Source organism: Synchytrium microbalum (genome assembly GCF_006535985.1).
Source record: "Synchytrium microbalum strain JEL517 chromosome Unknown SmJEL517_scf0029, whole genome shotgun sequence".
NCBI classification, from domain to species: domain Eukaryota; kingdom Fungi; phylum Chytridiomycota; class Chytridiomycetes; order Synchytriales; family Synchytriaceae; genus Synchytrium; species Synchytrium microbalum.
Genome location: NW_022158378.1, coordinates 107,233 through 129,675, shown reverse-complemented (window position 1 = coordinate 129,675; position 22,443 = coordinate 107,233). Strand labels below are relative to the sequence as shown.

The following is a 22,443-nucleotide window of genomic DNA, read 5'->3' as shown; positions in this document are numbered from 1 at the left end:
CCTACACAGTTCCTTGGTTCCAATAGCTCTAACTCGAGGGTTTCAAAACGAAGCAATACAGACGCACAGGACGGGTTTTCACTTTACGAAAGACGAAAGACTCTTGTCTAGCAATTCACTTTGTGATGATAAATGCAATCTTGTATTTAGTTTATCGAGTCTTTCTACATCTAGCGTGCCTTCCATATAAACACTAATCTTGCAATATCTAACAATAACATGATTCCTAAGTGGTTTATCTATGATGATTTATCGTTTGTTATTTGGCTGCGGTGGCCACAACAACGATCAAAGGGCTTGAAGCAAGTGCTCAAATTTCAAGTTTCTCCAAAAATCACAGAGAGTGAGCTGTACGCACACACAGCATACATAAGGCAAAAGGCTCCTACCTATATAATATTAGCTGGCTTCTCGTTGCGTCTGTGTCAATCTACCATACTGTCTCTGCTCTGCAAACAAGATGGGTGACTTTCTCGATACAAACGAAATGATTGTCGATGATGGTGAGCATCAACAATAGATGGATTTGATTTGATTTGATTTGTATGTATTCTTTACGCCAACACCATTCTCCTCCCTCTCTTTCTATGTAGACAATACCGAACAGGTCAAGGCATCAGCAACAAAAAGGAAGGGCAGAGGCTTCGGGCAACAGACTGGTACATAGTGAACGAAGGCTGTATGTGGATTATTGTATATTGGACTCCATGCTAACATCCATATTCAACTTAGCTGACTACCACCATGATGAAATAAATCAAGCTGGCTTCGAGTCTGTAGAAAACAATGAAGCAACTGGGAAAGCACAACGATGTACGCTATTATTGACATTGAAATTCATGGAATACAAGTTATAGCAAGTGAATTACCATCAAACCTCTAACTCAACACATACATATACTCATCTTACCAGCTGTGGAAGGATGGATTATTCTCGTCACTGGCCTACACGAAGAAGCTCCAGAAGACGATGTCAAGGAAAAGTTTGCAGAGTTTGGTGACATCAAATCACTACATTTGAATCTCGATCGTCGTACTGGGTTTGTCAAGGTGCGTGTTAGATTTACATATGAAACTGTTGTAGGATACGGCTTTTTTTTCATGTACAATCGTTTCATTTCTATATCTCAACTGATTATTTTACTCTCACTCGCATTGCAATCTTACTTATTCCACTCTCACATTAGGGATACGCACTGATAGAATACGAAACATTCAAGGAGTCCAAGGCTGCCGTCGACGCTACCAATGGAACCGAATTCTTGGGGAAGCTCATTCAAACTGACTTTGCCTTCATTCGTGGTCAAAGCGCCAGCAAGAGTACATTGCAGAACAGTAATACACGTGGAAGGTGTGTAGTCGTTGATTTCCGCATTTTTTTCGCTGGTTTTAAAAGTGTGGATTGTTGGTGGAACGCATTGACAACATACCTCCATGGACAGCAATCAAATCATTATGTTATGTCAAATTTCACCTCCATATATCAATCTCACCAGGTTATTTTTTATCCAAAAAATAGAGGAAGAGGTGGATTCCGTCGTGGTGCTGGTCGATAGAAAGAAGAGGAATACTACTTTGTATAAAAACGTCTACATTTGCTGATAAAAAGGCACAGATCAAACTCCTGGTTTCTCAGCAACTCGTCGTTTTATAAGTGGCTTTGTAATCGCACCATTCAATTCTCTGCTTCACCACCTCGCTTAACAATTCAAAAAACCAAAGCAGCGACGACGAGAACTAGTAACTTTACGAGCACATCCTCCTAGCAAGCTCAGCAGCAATGGCTCTCCGTAGCCCATCAACTTCCGGACGACTGTTTGCTCGCATACAGCATCAGCACCCAACTCTACACAGTAAAGCACACTATTCAAAACCAACCAATGCCGTTCGACAATCTGTAAGCATGGACTTGCCTCACCATAGATACTATCCTCAACCGATATCTGCAAAGGCTCAGATCCCACCGATCGCTACTACGAATACTACTCTTGCTCCAGCTGCTACGATCTTGCCAACACTGCAGCATCAACAACCAATACCCGTAAAGCCAGTCAGTAAATCAGTTGATAGCAGCACCCATAGGAGTAGTAAACCATCAAACGCACCTCTCGAATTCCCTTGTCTCGAGAAAAACGCAGAGAGAGAACGATCGCTCGATGGTGGTCCAGAACCCGATTATCAGAATGTCGTGTCGGGTTACTCGCTGTATCATCATAATGCTCCCTTTTATACCCATCATGGGGGTGTGTTGCCGGAATTCCACTTGGCGTATGAGACCTGGGGAAAACTGAATGAGAAGAGGGATAATGTTATATTGGTACATACAGGGTTGAGTGCGAGCTCGCATGCCAAGTCGCATGCAGGGAATATGAGTCCTGGGTGGTGGGAAAAGTTTATTGGTACGTATCATCAGTGTGTTGGGGTTGGATTTGTTGTATAAAACAAAATCTAGAGTTGATTGCTTTTTTTGCACGCATCATTTCTTTGCTGGAACTAACAACAACACTCTTCTCCTTGTTCTCACAACAGGTCCAGGCCACGCACTAGACACCAATAAATTCTTTATAATCTGCACCAACGTACTCGGCGGCTGCTACGGCTCCACAGGTCCAGCCTCGATAGACCCATCAGACGGTGAACGCTACGCAACCCGCTTCCCGATAGTAACCATATTCGACATGGTCCGAGCCCAATTCCGTCTCCTCGACCATCTCGGAATCGACAAGCTATACGCGTCGGTAGGTGCCTCGATGGGCGGCATGCAGTCTCTCGCTGCAGGAGCCTTATACCCCGACCGTGTAGGCCGCATCGTATCAATATCAGCCGCAGCACGATCACACCCATACTCGATTGCACTCCGCCATACACAGAGACAGGTGCTAATGGCCGATCCGCATTGGAATAAAGGCTTTTATTATAATGGGATTCCACCACATGTAGGCATGAAGCTGTCTAGACAGATTGCGACAATCACGTATCGCAGTGGCCCGGAATGGGAAAAGAGGTTTGGCAGACGTAGATCTCGACCTGATGAAGTGCCTGCCCTATGTCCCGACTTTTTGATTGAGACGTATCTAGATCATCAGGGTGAACGGTGGTGTTTACAGTACGATCCAAACTCGTTTCTCTATATATCGAAAGCCATGGATTTATTCGACATGTCGGCTCCACTCCCGCTAGACCCAAATATACAACCCCACACACGTAAATCACACACTAAGTCAACCGATAAACAGTCATGCTCCGTCCCAGCTGTAAACATATCAGACGAATCAACCCACTACCAACCAACAAACCCACAGCAGGATATGAAACAACTCGTAGATGGACTATCACCAGCCAAGCATATCCCGACGCTTGTGTTGGGTGTGCAGTCTGACTTGCTGTTCCCGGTGTGGCAGCAGAGGGAGGTTGCGGATGCGTTGAGACAGGGTGGGAATGATCACGTTACGTATTATGAGTTGGATGCCATGTATGGACATGATACGTTCTTGATTGATTTGGTTGGAGTTGGTGGAGCTGTGAGTGGAGCATTGGCTATGAAGTGAGAGGATGTATGATTGGGTTGGAAAGGATGGAGCTGGAACTTGTATCATAGATATAGCCATAGTAAACTAGTTTCGGGATTTTAAATGAAGATGGACTTGCACAAAAAAAAAGATATGCTGTTCTCTCTATGCGACCGAATTGACGTTGAACCATCTCCCTTATCACATATGCTTTGTAAAACTGGTGTGGATATATTTCTCAAGCGTATACAACAAGATGCATCTTCTCTAACCTCCTATCTACTCTTCACGAATGAACACCCTCCTTCTTCTTCACCTCCTTCCCAACCTTCGCCTTCTTACTCTTCTCATCCTTGCCATCAACGACAACCTTCCTGTTGCCGGTAACTTTTGTCCCCGGATTCTGCTGCCTCCAGAAATCAACCCTCGTATTCAAATACCTTAGCCCTTCCTTTGCAAGCGCGGTGACTCCATCGTTAGGGAAATCAGAGAAATCACGATCTTGGGCTAGACCAGCGAGATAGACTTTATCTTCGAATAATTCACCGAGTAAGCGGACTTCGAGAGATGCTGGGATGGTGATTGGAGATGGGATTATGAGGGTTGGTGGTGCGGTTGTTTTGGCATTGGAGCCTGGGATTGTGGAGGATTGGGTGGGGAGGGAGTTGGTGGTGGATGCGAGTGCGATTGTTTTGCGGATGCGTTGTGGGACCCGGATACGGAAACGGCCTTGTCCCCCAACAGAGTTTTCGATTGCTTCTCGTGCCTGTTGACAATACAATGTAGTTGTGTTAGCAAAAACAGGGTACTACGTGTTCCTGACAAAGTGACAAACCACCCATAACCACCATAAGGCATACCTTCTGAATTCCAATCCGAAACTCAGCCAACTCAGGCCTTAGCGCATGTCCTCTATGATAGTGCATCAGGGCCAGCTCGAAATCTCCCTGCGCATATAATGCTTCAGCCTTCATAAACACCCCTTTGAAGAAACTCCCATCTTCTTTCAGCGCACTGTCTGCATCTTCCAGTGCAGAGCGCGGGGATCCGACCTGGACGTGGCACTTGGATCGAGAGACGAGGACGTGCTTGTCACCGGGACGTAAGGTGAGGGCTTTTGTGTATGCTTCGATAGCTTCGGCAAAGGAGCCGCGTTGGGCGAGAAGGTCGCCTTCGGCGGCGAGAGTGCCGAATGTGTATTGTGGGTTGGCGAGCGCGTCTGGGTCGAGGAGGTCGAGAGGGGTTGGTGGGGAGGCAGCAGCCATTTGATGTTGGAAGAGGAGTTGGTGAAGTTTGGGTGAAGGTGGTGCCTATTTATTATATGAGGTAATTTGAGAGTTAATGAGATGCGTGAGAGGTGTTTTATCTGAGCTTCAAATGCGCTTTTTGGTGGGTTTGAGTCAAGGTTCAGAAACAAATTGATCTGTGTCGGAGGTTTTTTGGGCAAGTGGATCTTCTGAATCAAATTGATTTAGCCACTCGATGAGATAGATATACGTACCATTCATAGTTTGTGGTGTCTGCATTGCACTTGGAAGCGATACAGTGTGTGTCTTCCTTGTTTGCGTCATTTGCAAAGCAATGGAGTCGAATTTAGACTGGGGCGCTATGATCAGCGTGCGCAATTAGCATGGAACTCTATTTCGGAATATGAAACGGATGTTCTGTACTCTGCTGCAAGGAAGGTATTTGTAGATCTGCATACAGAGGACGCGAAGTGTGGTTGTGAATGCATTTTTGTAGGTTCGAGTACAGATATTTTTTGTATATCAGTCAGCTTTGAATGAAAAATAAATCAAAGCTTAATTCAGAATAACTCTCGAAGAAACGCCAGAAGAAACGTATGCTCTTACTTGCCATGCATTGTCCAAACATGTTAGCTGCCAAGCAGTTGGGGAAACAATGAGCGCTCAAAAAGACAAGGGAAAAGAAGCCGCCACCAGACAACCGGAGCCACTCAGACGTCCAATTTCAGCCTGTGTGAGATGTTTCACAGTCACTGGCGCATCTTCGAAAATCCAAGCTTGGACAGGCAGTAAGGCGACAAAAGGTACTCAAAGACTATCTGAAAGTGAGTTCTGTGCTATCACACGTTGTCTTTTCACGTCTTTTATTGGTCTTTGTTGGTGGTTTGTGGGATTTCATGCCGGCATTAAAAGCACTAAAACACGTTTTTGAATCTTAGCTATGGCCAGATACTGGAGTGATTTTTATCCTGCTTTACGACTTATGGTGCCGTTGATGAAGCTCTCGGGTTTGGTTTTGCAATCAACCGACCAGATCAACGTTGTTTTGTCAGTGCGACAAGGAACGAGGAGTCTTCAACGTCACAGAAACAAGTCTCGCTAAAATCTACAAAGACATTCTCAATTTGAGCTACATTTCGGGACAACATCTCATTGATTCGAAGGTATGTTTGTGAGAAGCACAGTCGATTGTTTTAGGTGGCCTTCATAGGAACATGGCACTTTTTCCTTTCGTTAGCATGTTTCTGGAGACTTTTCTTGTTGGATTGGTGTATACGAGTTGAAAAGTGTACTCTCAGGCAGAACATCAAGGAGAGGAGAGTAGACGAGGCGCGTATACCGATGTGATTTTGGAGTGGGATGTGATTAAGTCAATATGTCCTGTCTACGGCTGTGTGTTGAAGCAATCATTCTGAATCTTGACAAAATGTACCTGACAATGTTTCTACGCTAAAGAAGCTACGAATCTAGAATAGTACAGCTGTATTCAATTATCTGACATCTACACGTTGTCTTTTCTCCTTTGCAAGTGTTTCAATTGGTTGAGCCCTCCGACCATCATCTGCGACAATTCTAACGTTGGCCGGTCGACTCTGGCTTCCTGCAATCGTATGATGTGGGGTCCAACGCCAATTGAGATACCTGATTGTAACTAATCGGTAATGGACGAAATGTTTTTCGCCAGTGTCGTTGATGCTTCCAGACAATTGGATGCTTGATGCTCACAGAAACTATACAATTTGTGCAGCGCGACTTTGAAACTTCTCGTGTCAAGATTTTCGAGGCAGGGTTTACCAGCGTATACTATCGTTTGTGGATGAAGCCAGTTCAGGGAGCCTTTACGAGGATCTGTTCCTTGTTTTTGCTTGGTCTAATTAACGGACGCTTAAGACTCGATCTACTCCAGCTAGACTTGGGCATCTGTTCTCTAAACCAAATATTAAAAAGGATCTACAAAAGCAAAAGGAATCTACAAAACAAGCGAATGTCCTACTCAAAATCGACAAGATATATCCTACTAGCTCTACCACTGATAGCCTTCAACATGAACCAAGCTGACAACCTTGGAGGAGTTGAATGCGGCTTGTACATCACTCGTAAATCCACAAGGACCACATACAAATCCACCCAAGACATCACCAAATTGCATTTTCGATATGACCATGGTCCAAAGAAGCTCTATGGAGATAACTCATGATTACAACCTTGGGTTTTTGGTTCCCACTTGAAATATTGAAAAATTCAAATACCTTGAGCACTGAATGGTTGATCAGGTGCAATAAGAGTTTGATTCACATCATTCCTCCGTAGTTTAGCTTGAACTACTATTATGGTTGGATCAGTTAGTCTGTGAAAGAAAGAAATACCCCTAGAAAAAACGTTCAAGATTCACACTCACAGTCACGCGTAGCCCACAACTCAACACGCAGACGAGAATCCTTACGGTTCATCAATTCTGTCGATGAAACAGCTGTGAATACTATGATCAAATATTATCAACACAATGTAAGCACTAACCAGTCAATACACTAAGTCCATGATGAGCACGAGAAGGCGCTACCCAAAACAAGTACACTTGACCAGTGCGTAATTCATCATCCAGCCAAGATGACACGACAGATAAGGCGGCTGTTATTCCTGATCCAGCAGCAAATACAGCTAATGTGTCGACTCTAAAGACAGGAATAAATTGAGTTTCTACATGGAAAGAAAAACGAGAAAAGCGACGGAAGAATGTTTGAACGCAAGCTCACTCATCCAATTTGAAGCTCATGCCACCGGTAGGAGAAGATATCTTGACAGGTATGTCATGTGTGAGCTTTTCAGCAAGAGACTCGAATAGTTTCTTGGTAAAGCCTCGATATGGTTTGATGATGAACGTGGCCATATTACGATGAATTTTCGTGACACTAAAATAGAGGGCATGGAATTATTAAACGATTCAAATGAGTATAATACAAATAAAGACACTGATATCAAGCACTTACGAGAATGGATGACCGACATACGAAATAGAAGGTATCTGAATATGAGTCCACTGACTTGGATGCCACGTGCTCTTAACAGGCACATCAAGACGTATGTATTTACATTCCTCAATCGTGGCAGTAGCCATAACGGTATCACTAAACCAGGTGCAGAGACGATCAACCAGTTCGATAAAATAGAGACCACCTCCAGGAAGTACGTAATATCCACAAGTTGATGCATGAACGGCAGCCAGTCCAATGATGAGTATAGCCATGTAAGAGTGTGTGACTACGAAGAGGACGTACAGGCGACGTCGAACTATTGGTAGAGCCAAAAGTCGTAACAGGATCAAAATTAAGAGGGCGATGATTCCAAAGAGAAAGGTGAAGCTATGTAAAGAATCGACTTCTTTATTTACATTTGCCTTCTTGAGTTGTTTTTGTGTGAAAATATACCTTCGACTCTTCCATCTAGTCCAAGCACTCGGATCACCAATAGAAAAGTACTGCCACGCTACAGTGTTTTGTGGTGCTGCCTGTAACGATGTGTAGACACCCCATGTTAAGATGCCGTGTACCACTACACTGGCAATGAGGAAATTTGCTATCTACGAGCAGGTTTAGGGGACAAGTCAGTCGTGATGAAGAAAAAAAACTTAGTGCAGTAAACTATGCTTACCCATTGATGAAAGCGCATGGCAGCATTAACAGACACCTTCAGCTCTCGGACCAAAAACGAATACTTGGAGACAGGAATCATACAGAGACCAAGTGCCACGTCAGCGAGATGTCCTGGTGTCATTGGTGAGATTCCAACTTTTGATCAAGCAGTTGATGGTTCTTACCAGACGCCGTGAATGCTGCTGACCACGTCATTCCGGGAGGGCTCCTTGCAGACAGACGATCCTTCTGTGAACCAAACAAATTGACATTCAGTCCCAATTCAATACTGTGTTATCAAAGACATGAGTTAGTCAAACTTACACGCCATTGATACCACAACACAAAATTGACTATCATAATGATTCCAACGAGAAAAAAATTAAGGGCTTCGGCCACATTGATGTGCGGCAACAAAGCCGTCTTGAAGACGCGAGCAGCCATGAACTGCTTGAGTTTGTTTGGAGCATGCTTTGATGATAGGAAGATCAAGGTACCAATCACTAGGAATAGATAGATTCCAAACATGATCCAAACTTGATTCATTACAGGTAGTGATGATGAATTGATTGGCGAATGTGTAGCATAGTCAGGGAGAGTGAAGAATGCGAAGGGGCCAAAGTATCCAAACTATTTAAAACTGATTAGAAACAAGCCAGATATGTCTATATGTAGTCTTCCCAATGCGTTGAAACAACAAAGATCACGTTCGCATACCAGAAACAAGATGATGGAAGCTGCAGATGTCCAATGCATTGTGATGATGGGTATAGACGTGTTTTCTTGTAATCTAGGAATAGATTTGAGGAGGAGAGGCTCTCGTTCGTCCATTTTGTCCGTTCAATGTCGTCAGTTCGGAAGCTTGAAAAATTGACGAGTTATCCATTGGTGCATTTTCCGAGACGACGCAGATGAGTCAAGGAAAGTTGAAAAGAGGCTTCAAGGTGTTTCCGAGTGATTGAATACGTGATTTGGAGGCGAAAATCTAATACACTCGCCATTATGTCTAGGTAGCAGGATTGATTTTTCCCCCAAATTGAAATTAATGTTGAGGGAGACCGCGGGTGTGCTTGACTTGGACACGTCAAAACCTCCCATTTCGGAATATTATCTTTTGGTTGAAAGTTTCAACTCGTTCCAGCAGGAGTCCCAAGCGTGCTCTCCCTTCTTCTTCAACTTATCACAAAACTCCAAGCTCTCCGACGCATTCCAAGAAGACTTGTAATAAAAGCAAAGAAGGAGGCCACTGTATACTTGTCACACATTACTATTGCCACGGTATGTTCTTGCTATGTTTGTTTGCTTGCAATCCTGTCGATTCTCTTCATTGTTTTCACATTTTGCAAAATGCATCTGTTGACACAGCTCTGTATATTTTTTTAGGATGAAGCTAAGCTCACTGACAATATAAGTGTCATTGTTCGCTGCCATCTCTTTCAACTCGGCTCTGATGTTATGGTGCTCCTCATCGCCATAGCCACTGCAGCATCAAGCAACTCTTCGAATTGGAACGTTTGGTTGCAAAAAACTCAAGAGGGCCATTGAAGACTGCAGCTCTGTATACTTGGGTGGCCTGAACTGGCGTGGAATGTCTTGTACTGCTCGCAGCTTGGACATATACTGCCCTGAACGACGAGCGATCGTTTTAGCGACTGCTGGCTGCTTCAGGACTGACTCAACGTACGTAAGCTACATATCAATGAACTCTGTATTTGAGTTCAAGTGCTTGTTTTCTTTCATATACAGGTCAGAACCAACTGGTTCCATCCTTCTCAAACCTTTGGATGGCAAGATGCTCAACATCAACTCTCTTCACCAAACCGACTTTGTCTATAATTTGAAACAATGTATTGCCAAAACGAAAGGAACTCCACTGGTGACGAACGTCTTATCTATGGTGGTAAACAGTTCGAGAACAATCGTACCCTATCAGCCTATAATGCAGAATTCAGAAGCACTCTGTATTTTACACTTCGCTTACGTGATGCAGGAAGAGGTGTTATAGTATTGAGTGATATGTCAAACTTACGAAACATGTCATTAATCAGATTCAGCAAAAAAGCTCCTGAATAAGGTTGACAGTATGTGAAGGTCTCAATATTGAAGGCCCATGTATGAATGCCAGCTGCAAAGCATACTTCCTCCACATGAAAGATAATGCTATCAGCAAACAGCACTTTGGTGACTTTGATCTCGTCAACTTGTGTGGTAATGATCGAGTAAAGTGTCCCCTGTGCCATACTACAATCAAACCTGTTACTGCTGGCTTCTCTGGATGTGAATGGTGGTCTACTGGTATCAAACAAACTTATGATGAAAATGGAGTCCCTACATACGAAACGGTCGATACCCATATTGATACTGTATTGAAGAATTATCATCTCTTTTCTTCAAAAGGTGCAAGTATGGCTGTATGGTCTAGCTTGGTCATCTCCACTCGACGCCCTCATAGTAAAGCAGACAAGAAAAATGAATGTGGTGTATGCTTTGATGACGTCCACAAGGATGATCTCAAAGTCCCAAAGGTCAAAGGCAATCACTCTTGTCATAGTGATGGCCATAGCTTGAAGAAGGCTATTGACTCTTCATTCAAAAAAGTATGACGTGGCTAAGCCTATGAAACATGTTTTCTCTTGCAAAAGTAGTGTTGTATAAGTTCAAGTGTATTCTGTTGCAAAACGAGGGTATGTATGTATTACAAGTTGAGGTGTAAGTGTCTGCAGCTAGGAGCGTTTTTGTATCATAAATGCCTTGCTAAAATAGCTTTCTATTCAATGAAAGATAAATGTGATCATTAAATACTTCGAACTGGTAGACGTAAAATGCACCTCGTTGCTGATATATTGGTGTACGTATGCTGATACATTGCATAGAGCTGCATAAGACTGACTGTTTTGTGATGAAGAGATACAAGTGAAACATATCTTTGTAGCTTTAAAACGTTCTGAATCCATAAAATTGAAATTTACCGTGTCTACACATTCACTTCAAGAAGCTCTTCACTTCTGGTGCGGTAATCCCAAATCTGTATTCTCTGCAAAGTTGACAATCTCTGTATGCTATTATACGAAAGTAGTCATCCTTCCTAGTTGACACCAATTCAAGCCCAGCCAAAATCGACACTTCAAACATTCTCAAACCACTTAGACCCAATTCAAATTTTCGGATTGGAGCAGTACACAATTGTGCTCCCACGGCGGATTCGACTTTGATGTTTGGAAGGTCTTATCGCTCAAGTTGTACCAAATCGATAATGGTTACCTCGCAATTCCAGTCTGCGGCAGTTTTCTTTTCGTTTGCTAAAACGTGTTTTTTTAACGAGCTCCCGAACATAAATCAAAATTTAGAAGGAATCGGAAGATCAATACTTCAGCTAGACGTGAGCTGACGCCTGCAGCTGCCTTATGCTTCTGTTGCTGGATGGAAGACACTTTTTGCACACTTAGACTTTAAGTGATGTATGTATTTACAACGAGTCAAGAAACCTCAACGTCCACTCGAATCCCAGAAACGTAAACATTCCTCCCATACAGCTTCGACAGAGTGATGGTAGCAGCCCGTTATAAAACGCCAGTGGCCCTTCTCGACGTATCAAATCAGAAACAATTTTGGACGCAGAAATATTGTGTGGTGATGCTTGATATCGGGATTTGATTGTGTCAAACTATGGTGTAAGGTTTTAGTAAAGCATCAAAAAACAATTGCCACATGCAGAACATGTGAGCAGGAGACACTCACAGGAAAGCAAACCAGACAATTTGCTGTGCCACCACAGGCTACAAAAAGAATTCAGAGCTCAGCTAAGAAGTTCAACCATCCAAAATTGTCATGTGTACCTCCAGCAATCATAATGTTAACAGCAGATTTAGCATCCAGCTTCCTTTTAACAGCCTCAAACACACCAAAATAAGCCGCAGTCCCAGGCATATCCCGAATCACAGTCAATCCAGTTCCACGAAACAAATTCGACGTCATTAATTTCTTTGCAGTATCCTGTGTTTGTAAAATCACCTGTGTCGACGAACACAAAAACTTCAGCCTCTTTGCACTCAAAAACGTTCGAAAATTTACGGTTACCTTAAATCTCTCCACGGGCCCCAGCAGCACCGCCGTACAAGCCCCCGAAACACTCCCAGCAACAACATCCCTCGGCCACTGCTCACCCCAGCCTGCATCATTCAGCACTCTCTTTGCCGTAGTAAAGCACCAGAATTCACATGAGAATGCAGGTGCACTTGCAATTGCTATCGGCGCCGCCCCTCTGTATAATCCCGTAATTCCACTTTGTTTAAGAACAGATGTCACTGCTTTTTGGATTGTGGTTTCATTGTTGATGCCGACTTGGAGACGTGTTTTGATGGTATCGAAGGGAGATGTTGATGCTACCATGCATATGCCGGCTACGCCTCCTGCGATGAAGCGTTGGAGGGATGTTGGCCGTTGGTGGTGGTCCTGCGTACCATTGGACGAAGGGATGGCGAGGGTGTTGGTTTGAGGCGTTTTGGAAAGAGATATTGTTGGAAATTAGTCGAGAATTTGAAAATTAAAATATGACTTCGAGCAGAGCTTGCGAGAAGCCTTCACGTCCAAGACTCTGTAAACTGCGTGATTTTTACGATTTCGAGAAATCAACCCCAACCACCAAATAAACTCTCGTCCAAACCGCACAGCCAAAAAATCATAAACTATCGCGACGAATTCTCTTGTTGTGTTGTCGTTGAGCGCTTGTCTGCGAATTTTGGCATGGCTGACGTTCGTCGTAAATTCAAAATATGTCACAGAGTAACTAATCAACAGTGCTAACGGCTTCAAGATAACTTGCATCAAAATATGTGAGTCATTAAAATGATATTTTTATAATCAATATCATTATTGCAAATCGTGGATAACAAGATTGGGAAGTGTACGGCCACCCTTGATCATAGACTTGATCGGCCGTCTAGTTTTTCCCAACGATATAGTCGAGCAACTATCATAGCGTAAAACGAATGAATTTTCAAAGCCTATATACAATGTCGAGGCTCACCAAGTTTGCTGGTATAAAAACTGAAACAGGTTTAAACAGTGTCAACCAACTACAAGCCATTTCAACCTAAGCGGTCCCACTTGTTTCACAACGCCATGACCAGATCCGGAGTATTAGACACATATGGAATCTCATGGGATCATCTAGTTTTTTTGTGTGGTTTATTCTATTTCACAATGACGGATGCAGTTTTCTAAACAAATAAGTTACATAAAAGTCCGTGATACAAAAAGCTTATAGTAGACAATATCTACTGTCCCGATCGAACCAGCTCTTCGTAAACAGTCCACGTTATAGCAGCACTTAACGGCTTTCTAGCTAATCTTGGTCCAAGTCCAGACATGAAGGCTCGTATTCCTTCCTCCTATAAAGGAAAAAGAGTGGTTAAAGACATGAAGCATTTGCAGATGCGAAAGAGCTATTGACGGTTGAAGCCATCCTTCAATATGAGCTTCTTTTACCTTTAGAATCTTTGCCACAGCAAACACAGTATTCCGATACTCTTGGGGTTTTATTTGAATCCTCGTCCGAATCACATCGAAAGGTTGGGTCACGACCGAAGATAAGATAGCACTTGATATACCTGAGGCCATATTTATGACTGGTTTAAAGTCTTCTGATTTCATAGCAGCTAAAAGAATCCGTCAGTCTACAGTCACAATGTTCTCCACGTAGACTGAAATCGAATGACTTGTATACCATGTAGAAACAATTTCATTCTCTCATACACCACCACGTAAATCCCAGCATACGGAGCGTCTCTTATAGCAGTTGATCCAAACCCAGCAAAGAGACCACGGATACCTTCCTTTCGAGTTATGGTTTGGAATGCATTCCATACGGATGTGTAGTTGTATAGGTTGCTCTGCAGAAGCCAAAAAGAAAAGATATAGTCTCAGGATTCAAATGAAACATTATGTGTGTGGAACTTTCTTACTTCGTAGCGAACTTTGATGACAGTCATGGGCATCAGTATCAGACCTACACCCTAATAAGTGCATGGGGATGAATTTTCTGTTCGAAAAGAGCACAAATGCAGAAGCTTTGCAAGAAATAACACAATCAAACACGAACCACACGAGCAGTAGCACCCCCAACCAAATTAACCATCTCCTTTGAAAGGGCCCCACTACTACCATCCAATTTAACAGCGGACAATCCTCTCCTCACGACATCCAGCGCAGTGAAGTACATTGCATGTCCAGGCACATTTCTCCAGATTGTCGGCCAAGTTCCACGCCATAATCGCCAAAAGGAAGGCGATGCGGCATCTCGGACTGCTTTCAAGAGTCCAGATCGTTCTTGTTGCAGCCTCTAAGTAAAACAAGGAGGGTGATTAAGTACGTGTTTCCTTCAAGATGGAAATTCATCCCCAAGCTGACATTCAAAAGCTTACAGTTTTGACTAGATCGAAGGGCTGTAGGAGCAGGACTGTTAATAGCCCAGAGGAGGCTCCAGCTAACAAGTGGATTCGTGGGTCATTGGTCTTTTTTTTGTCTCCCATTGGCCTAATACCATGTAAAAGTGCGATTTCTGAAGTTTGGTCGTGACATTCGGAATTCTAACACGGTTAAATATTCGAATCCTAGTTTACGTCTCTGGACTTGGATAAAATTCGCGACCAGGAACTCGCCATGAGTGTCTTGCACGTGTTGGATCAGGTCAACATCCCAGCATCGAATTCATACAATGAATTTTACGACTCACATCCGATCTCTTAACAGACACGCTGGATTGTAATTAGCATCGTCGCATCAACAATCATAGCCACACGCTCATTCGAAGTATGCTATGCAACACTCGGCGGGTGTGTTTGCTCTGCCCTCGCCAAACTGCTAAAAATCTTAATCAAACAACCACGCCCAAACGCCAAACATAAGAAAGAATACGGAATGCCCTCATCTCACTCACAAGCAACCACATACTTTGCCTCATACTTGTCAATCTGGTCTCTATATCACCTTCGGCAACCCTACGCCGTTGGAATGGTCGTAGTGCTAACGACGTTGTGTATAAGTGTGCTGTGGTCTCGTGTAAAGCTGAAATATCATACGCCGATACAGACGGTTGCTGGATTTACTGTTGGGTTGGTGTTTGCCACATGGTGGTATCATAGTAGACTGCAAGGGTTGTTGAAAACACAGTTACTTCCGTTTGTGCCATTTTTATGCTGATACACATGCTGTACTTATAATATGCCATAGAATATGATTATTTTGACCAAGTCCTCAAAAGCTTATCGAGCGGTCCACCCACAATCAATGGAATGAGCTGATCCAGTAATGCCACTCCCATAATCACTGACTAGATAAGCAGCAAATTTCGCCACCTCTATCGGCTCCAGCAGCTTCTTGATTGCAGCTGGCGCCAACATGACTTTGGTAATCACATCCTCGACACTCATGTTGTGCAAGTCTGCTTGTCCTTGCAACTGATTTTCCACAAGTGGAGTTCGTACATACGATGGAGATATCATGTTACATGTCACCCCCTTCTCAGCTCCTTCCAGGGCTACGGTTTTTGTTAGGCCTAGCAGACCATGCTTGGCGGTAACATATGCAGATTTATACGGTGAAGCTACGTGGGCATGTATGCTACCTGTTGTTTAAATCAAATGTGTGAACATGAGGTTTCAAATGCGAAACTCTGTCTCAACGGGCACTGGAGCTACTGCAAATCAAACTACATACCAATGTTGATGATACGTCCCCAACCATTCTTGTACATGCCGGGCAGCGCCGTCTGTGTTAGCACGAATGGAGCATTAAGCATCAGCTCCATCATGAAGCGCCACTAAGTTGCAAGAATTTCGACTGTTAGTCACTAAGTTTGCGTGCAACCTTGATCGTTCACCTACTTTGTCTTCAGGGAAGTCCTCTACCGGCGAGACAGTCTAACGAAACATGAACATTATGATACATAAACCAGAGAACTAGCCCACAATTCCAACAATTCGTCCAAGTTGCAACCACATCGTAAAGCGCAACGTGCCTGTATACCAGCGTTATTGCACAAGATAGTAACAGTCCCCAACAAAGCAGATACTCTCGAAACCAAAGTCCTAGTATCCTCAGGTTTGGACAAATCAGCTTTGAAGAAGGCAGCCTTTTGACCGTCCTTTGCGACTGAGTTTAAATTGTGTGCTTCTTGAATGCCTTTGGTTTCGTCAATGTCGCATAGAGCGACTGAGCAGCCTGTTTCAAAGAATTCCTTGGCGCACGCCAGACCTAGAAGAAGAGGAAGAGAACGGTTGGGTACGTTGAATGTGATGAGAAGCTAAAGAGCCTGAACGTGGAGCAAAGATGGAGTTTTCAAACAGTCCAACAGGTGAAGAAGCGCTCACACCTATTCCACTTGCAGCTCCTGTGACTAGAGCGACGTGATGAGTCATGATCGTTCTTGGTTTCCCTGGTGCTTCTCGGAAGCGTTTTGTCGTAGTGTGTTGCAACTTCCAACAATCAGTGAATTAAAGCAACAGGCAGGTCCAGAACGAAACAAACGCTAGATAAACGAATTGTACGTGTCGCTGAATCTGTCACTGACTTTCTTGGCTCAAAGTTGCTTCCGTTTGCTAAGTTCTAAACGAGCTTATCGCGCACCATGTTGTATAAGGAGAGGTACGCAAAGCACTTTCAATTCACATTGGAACTATGAAATATTCAATCAAGGTATCAATCTAACGCGGAATTGTCCCACTATAGGGTATGTCCAAGTCGCGAATCTACCAGCAACGCCATTAACATTAAGCAAGGCTCAACATTTTTGAAATCTGTGTGGCGCTTAGATTGCAAGATTCGAACTGCTTGTTTCGAAAGATGTTCCTGCGACTGAAACGTTTGAATCCTTCCGCTTGCTATGTCTTTTTGGAGGTAATGGTTGGTGGCAAATTACTCGAGCTACATCAGAGCTAAACAATTCACACGATCCTCAGGAGCTCCCGATGAAGCTGGCATAAGGCCTCGTTGCTGGAAGGTCCGTCTCATCATTCCTACAATACCGAACTAATGAGATCTAAAAAACTTGAGCTGCCTCTTTCGACACAACCATAGTTATTACTGAATTACCTGCCATTTGAAGACCGTGCCTCATGGGACCAAATCCTCAAGACGAAACGAACAGTATACTATGATTTCGTACGAGAACTCGCTGCCAACAACTCGCATGAAGAACCAGCTAAAGATCATCCTTTAAAAACTGGTGGCAAATGGCAGGCTTGGTTTGATGAAGGCAAGGTGCTGGATCAGATAGATAAAGATGTTAGGAGGACGTTGCCGGATATGGGTTTCTTTCAGAGACAAGGTGAGGTGAAATGTTGGAAGTAAGGCATGCCGCAAAAAACTCCTCTGGAAAACATGGGTGGAAGCTTCCATCCTTCTTTTTGTTAACTTGACCTCCTACAACTCTAAGTTCCACCATCAATTTACTCACCACTTACTTGTGGTCCAACTCAACAACCGGACGAAGGAGCATACGAAGGAATACCAAACCGACGAAACCTGTTCAAGAGATTAGCATCAACCAGAGATGATGTGGAATTTGGTGCAAGAACGAGAAAGAATGTTACCAACATGAATGGAGATGTCGAGGAAAGTGATGAGCCTGAATATGATCTTCATTGGGAGGTATGCCAAGTTCCGATCGATACATCGTTTTTGGTCGAACCACACTGACATATCAAGTTCGCAAAGGCAATTGAGAGGCTACTCTTCATATTCGCAAGACTGAACTCTGGAATTGGTTACATCCAGGTTAGAGCTCATCGTTGAACTATCATTCCTTTCAACCCGAATCAATATTCGTTCGCTCTCACTCAAGGGCATGAACGAACTCCTCGGCCCAATCTACTTTGTCCTCGCATCGGATTCAGATCTAGCTATGTCATCACACGCAGAAGCAGATTCATTCTACCTGTTTAGTACACTTATGGAAGAGTTTAGAGACCACTACAATCGCTCGTTAGATAACATTAAACCAACACCATCTCGGTCTTCGTCTGCTACTCCATCGACGACTTCTGCTTCGTCAAGAAAGACTGTCGCCGCGACAGAGTCAGTTGATTCGTCATCGATACCGGGCAATAATGGTATTGGAGCATCAATGGAACGGTTGATGAAGAAACTTGAGGAGGTTGATTCGGAGTTGTATGATAATTTGGTGAGTTTTTCATGGGCATTTAGGTCCCTCTCGCAAGATCATGTTGTGCGATGTGGCCGTTGCCTGCGTGATCGAACAACATCTACAGATGTCTGCCTTTTTTTGGTTGCTGAAATAGTATTTCATAGCAAGACAAATCAATCCACGCAGCCTTCTTCGGATTCCGCTGGCTCGCTGTGCTTCTCACACAAGAATTCGAGCTGCCTGACGTGATACGGCTGTGGGATTCTTTATTTGCTGATATCGCATTGGACATTCGAGCACAGCAACCGCACAACGGACTTAAAAGGAAGAAATTTGAATTCTTGATTACGTTTTGTTGTAGTATGTTGATGTAAGCGCACTGTATACAATCCAAAATATTATTACTGGCTTACTACTGACTTTTTTCTTTCTTGACAGATGTATAAGAGACCAACTCCTCCAATCCGAATTCCCACAAACCGTAAAACTATTACAATCATACCCGATACGAGACGTTGAGGTCGTGTTACGGCAAGCATATGCTCTAACACCCAACTCAATGCCTCCTGGGTCTCCAGAAGCACCGATGTCCCCCGTATCAGATGCCACAAGTGTAGATGTAGATCCTCTTAGGCTGTCTAGGACTCCATCGCCAATAAGGCGGTTTAGTGAACAGATTGGGAATTTCTTTGTTACGTCTTGGAATAGTAGTGTTAACGGAAGTGTGGGTGCTATGCCTGTACAATCTAGTGGTCCCGATAACGGTATCGTAAACATTAACGGTAGTAGCACATCACCTCCTAAAGCCCATGAAGAACCAATAGTGTCTGTAGCAAACCCATCACCGAAACGGTCTTGGGCTTCGTTATTGGCTCGACCTGATAACATTAAATCCAAACCCAGCACTGCTGCCAGTAGTAGTGTAAAAGTCGACGCAGGTCACGCTGAACAAAGTAATGGGACGACAGAAGAAATAAAATCATCAACAACATCAACAACCCCAGATTCAGCAACATCTGAACAACGAGCGTTATCATCACCACGTATTCAATCTATCGCATCATGGTTTCCGAGAATGAGCATATCTGGTACATCCCCAACAAAGACTGCTGACAAACCAAGGAGTTTAGTAGAGATCGTCAAAACTACAGAGGATGTGGTGTTGTTTGATTCAGACAATTAGACGAAGTTGTATCCGAAACGTTTTTGCACTCTGGTAGTGTGTAAACCGATTGTACCCGAAATTTGTATTTCTGTAAGCATTCCAAAGTATTATAATAATATTCACCATCATTGATACAGATACAGATCCCACTGTTATCCAAAGTTTTCGGCTTAGCTTGGAGTGTCCTTCAACACCACCTCCTCAACTTGTGACACCACCATTTCTACTGCGTATACACTGCTCTGACGACGTGTTGATCGTGTGATGGTACTGGCAATATGAAGAGAAACGACGTCAGGAGGTGCATACAAAAAAAAGAGTTGGCGACTACAGAATAATCCATCCTAGGTATCATAGCTCCAGCACATGCTCTTAGTGAATCAGTCTATGAAAGGAATGCCTCGCTTCATCCACGGATTGAAGTTTTTCTGAGGAAAAGAGCGAAAACCAAGCTCACGGAACCGAGAAAGGTCACTTCAATTAGACAGCATACACCGCGCATTAGGCAAACCACGAAATTACACCCACACCCACAAGGGAAACAATTATAGGCTGATTTCATTCAGGTCCTCAGAATATGTTCAACCTGCTCTTGTCGCCAAATGTTGATGATAAAAACCAAAAAGGAGACTCATCGTTGTAGTGGCAGGCTCAACACTGACAATTGTGGATGGAGGTAAAAATATATAAGCATCATGAAAGAAACAAAAGTGACTATTAACTTGGACTGTCTTACAATTCGACTAGCCGCAGTATCGTACGAAAGCTTTCTGAAGCCGTTTTACTGTTTCTAAGTACTACTAATCTCCTGCTAGCGTTTTGCAAAATTACCCGAGTCTACTGTTCTAGCTCTGGCCAAATTTCATAACACAGAAAAACAGAAAACCCAAAGAAGAAATGCAGTCCATAGGTTCCATAGCAGCGAAATACAAGGTATTGTAATATCCTATATTAAAACACAAGCGTATATCATCGTGACAAACAAGCCAACAATTGATACAATTGTGCGTTTTGATTCTCCGGCCTTGGCTGTCCTATTTGGACGCAAAACTTTCAATCTGTTTCCCGTAACCATTACAAGACAGTAGGCCTCCTTAGGATATATTTTTATTCTGTTTCCAAGCTTTTAGGCTATAGCGTTGGTGATCAAACCGACTCACCATAGAGTTAGTATAAAGTGATCACAAATCACAAATCCGATCAAAAGCATTTTGCAACATTTCTCATCACTTGCGACGAGCAAAATCATCCGGCACGCGAGTACATCCACAAACTCGTTTAGATAGATTAGCACTCGTGTCATTGAGTCATTGATCAAAACAGTATGTGACGAGTCTCCTTCTCTACAATTTCATCACTCAAAATAAATAGAGCAGGGAATGAAACTGTTTGTGTATGAAAGGTATTGAATTATTGAATCCACACTAGGTTGTTGCCTTCGTATCCGATCCGACCTTGACTTCAACATTTGGAAAGGACGCCATTAAGTGCTTGTCTGGCTTATTCATCAGCCAAATCTCGAGTGTCACAGAGTAATGAGTGTGTACTTGTTCTACACGCGCCTTCAAGTTGTGCATTTGAGTTTTTCGGTCTAGTCGTATGATATACAAGATGCTATATAGTAGGAGTCTGTGAGGAATTGAACATCAAAGTGATGAATGTCACTCCCTTGAGGCACTAATGAATGATGATGTAATCTTCAAATAGCAATGCAACCAGCGTCTAAAGCCAGTTGCGACGTGTTCCTACGCGTCATATATCTATTAGATATATAATGTTCATCATATAGGATGTTTCTCTACGTGTTATACACGTAAGTGTGAGGAATATCTAATTCCTCAACTTCAGTTCAACAGTTATTATTGTCAACTAAAGTTTTGTACGAATGCCACATGTGCGATAAGCTGAACAAGCTGCAACAAAGCTAAGGTACTTATTTTTGGGACGTTCGGAAAACCACTTGTTTTCCTTCCGTTGTGCTTCAGCTTGTACTAGAACGTCAAATCAGACGGTGGTGTTTCGTGAGGGCCATTGGACCTTTATTGCTTATTGTTCGCCATTCTGCATTGAAAATCACTCATCATTTCCGTTGCCAATTTAGATAAATCCCATGGAAGTTGAACCTGTCTCCAGTAATGAAGCTAGTCGGACATTTCGACTGACGTTTACAAACGACCTGTTAACTATGTCAAACTATACACAGACCACTCCACTCGTAATGGACCAAATCGTCTTCAGTACCCAGCACGTAGCCGGAGGCCAGCCTTTTTGGGAATGCTTCTTCTAAGGGTGAGCACGATAAGTGACAAATGGTTATTTTGAAGAGGAATATATGTGAACATGCACGCTCGTCTATAGGGAAACCCAACCCAAAACGACGAAATCACCTCAGAGAATCCTACAGGTTAGTACCCTTGTTTACGTACCGTATGTTCCTACGGTCTGTGCATTGTTAAATCGTTCAATAATCAGAAAATAGAAATGATTCAGCACGGACGTCTTTCGAACAAAGCAGGAGCGGGAGTAACGGAGCCCAAGGTCAAAAAAGCCTAGAACAGGTCCGAGCAGCAAGAGGGGATATGCTGACAGCTGCACAAACTATCGCTACAGTATCAACGTTTTTGGCGTCTCAGGCATTCCTCGCTGTCTTCCCTCAGCAATCTTATAATGCTCCAACTACTGCTGATCCAATGTCGCTTGCCAATTGCGCCAATTATGCAAATTCAAACACTCTAGCTGCTGCTAAGAA

At 43.3% G+C, this 22,443-nt stretch overlaps 6 protein-coding genes across 6 annotated transcripts; 3 read left to right on the top strand and 3 right to left on the bottom strand.

The window, feature by feature from the left end:
• Nucleotides 1-460: 460 nt before the first annotated feature.
• Nucleotides 461-1,556, top strand: SmJEL517_g04371 (uncharacterized protein; the record flags this gene model as incomplete). The annotated part of the gene is made up of 6 exons (XM_031170299.1): nt 461-503; nt 594-659; nt 733-813; nt 914-1,050; nt 1,188-1,351; nt 1,520-1,556. 6 exons carry the CDS (start codon nt 461-463, stop codon nt 1,554-1,556), a joined length of 528 nt encoding a protein of 175 aa, XP_031023746.1.
• Nucleotides 1,557-1,780: 224 nt separating this feature from the next.
• MET2 (homoserine O-acetyltransferase) lies at nt 1,781-3,548 on the top strand (the record flags this gene model as incomplete). Its single annotated transcript, XM_031170298.1, has 2 exons — nt 1,781-2,399; nt 2,530-3,548. 2 exons carry the CDS (start codon nt 1,781-1,783, stop codon nt 3,546-3,548), a joined length of 1,638 nt encoding a protein of 545 aa, XP_031023747.1.
• A 247-nt stretch (nt 3,549-3,795) lies between these two features.
• SmJEL517_g04369 (uncharacterized protein) lies at nt 3,796-4,774 on the bottom strand (the record flags this gene model as incomplete). The annotated part of the gene is made up of 2 exons (XM_031170297.1): nt 3,796-4,275; nt 4,370-4,774. The coding sequence occupies 2 exons, from the start codon at nt 4,772-4,774 to the stop codon at nt 3,796-3,798; spliced, it is 885 nt and encodes a 294-aa protein (XP_031023713.1).
• Nucleotides 4,775-13,661: 8,887 nt separating this feature from the next.
• SmJEL517_g04368 (uncharacterized protein) lies at nt 13,662-14,915 on the bottom strand (the record flags this gene model as incomplete). The annotated part of the gene is made up of 6 exons (XM_031170296.1): nt 13,662-13,775; nt 13,873-14,042; nt 14,111-14,276; nt 14,349-14,399; nt 14,486-14,725; nt 14,808-14,915. The coding sequence occupies 6 exons, from the start codon at nt 14,913-14,915 to the stop codon at nt 13,662-13,664; spliced, it is 849 nt and encodes a 282-aa protein (XP_031023712.1).
• A 732-nt stretch (nt 14,916-15,647) lies between these two features.
• SmJEL517_g04367 (uncharacterized protein) lies at nt 15,648-16,802 on the bottom strand (the record flags this gene model as incomplete). Its single annotated transcript, XM_031170295.1, has 5 exons — nt 15,648-16,009; nt 16,102-16,204; nt 16,269-16,304; nt 16,457-16,638; nt 16,703-16,802. The coding sequence occupies 5 exons, from the start codon at nt 16,800-16,802 to the stop codon at nt 15,648-15,650; spliced, it is 783 nt and encodes a 260-aa protein (XP_031023715.1).
• Nucleotides 16,803-17,061: 259 nt separating this feature from the next.
• SmJEL517_g04366 (uncharacterized protein) lies at nt 17,062-19,712 on the top strand (the record flags this gene model as incomplete). Its single annotated transcript, XM_031170294.1, has 9 exons — nt 17,062-17,079; nt 17,196-17,280; nt 17,343-17,383; nt 17,461-17,710; nt 17,819-18,033; nt 18,100-18,159; nt 18,227-18,565; nt 18,694-18,899; nt 18,968-19,712. 9 exons carry the CDS (start codon nt 17,062-17,064, stop codon nt 19,710-19,712), a joined length of 1,959 nt encoding a protein of 652 aa, XP_031023714.1.
• Nucleotides 19,713-22,443: the final 2,731 nt, after the last annotated feature.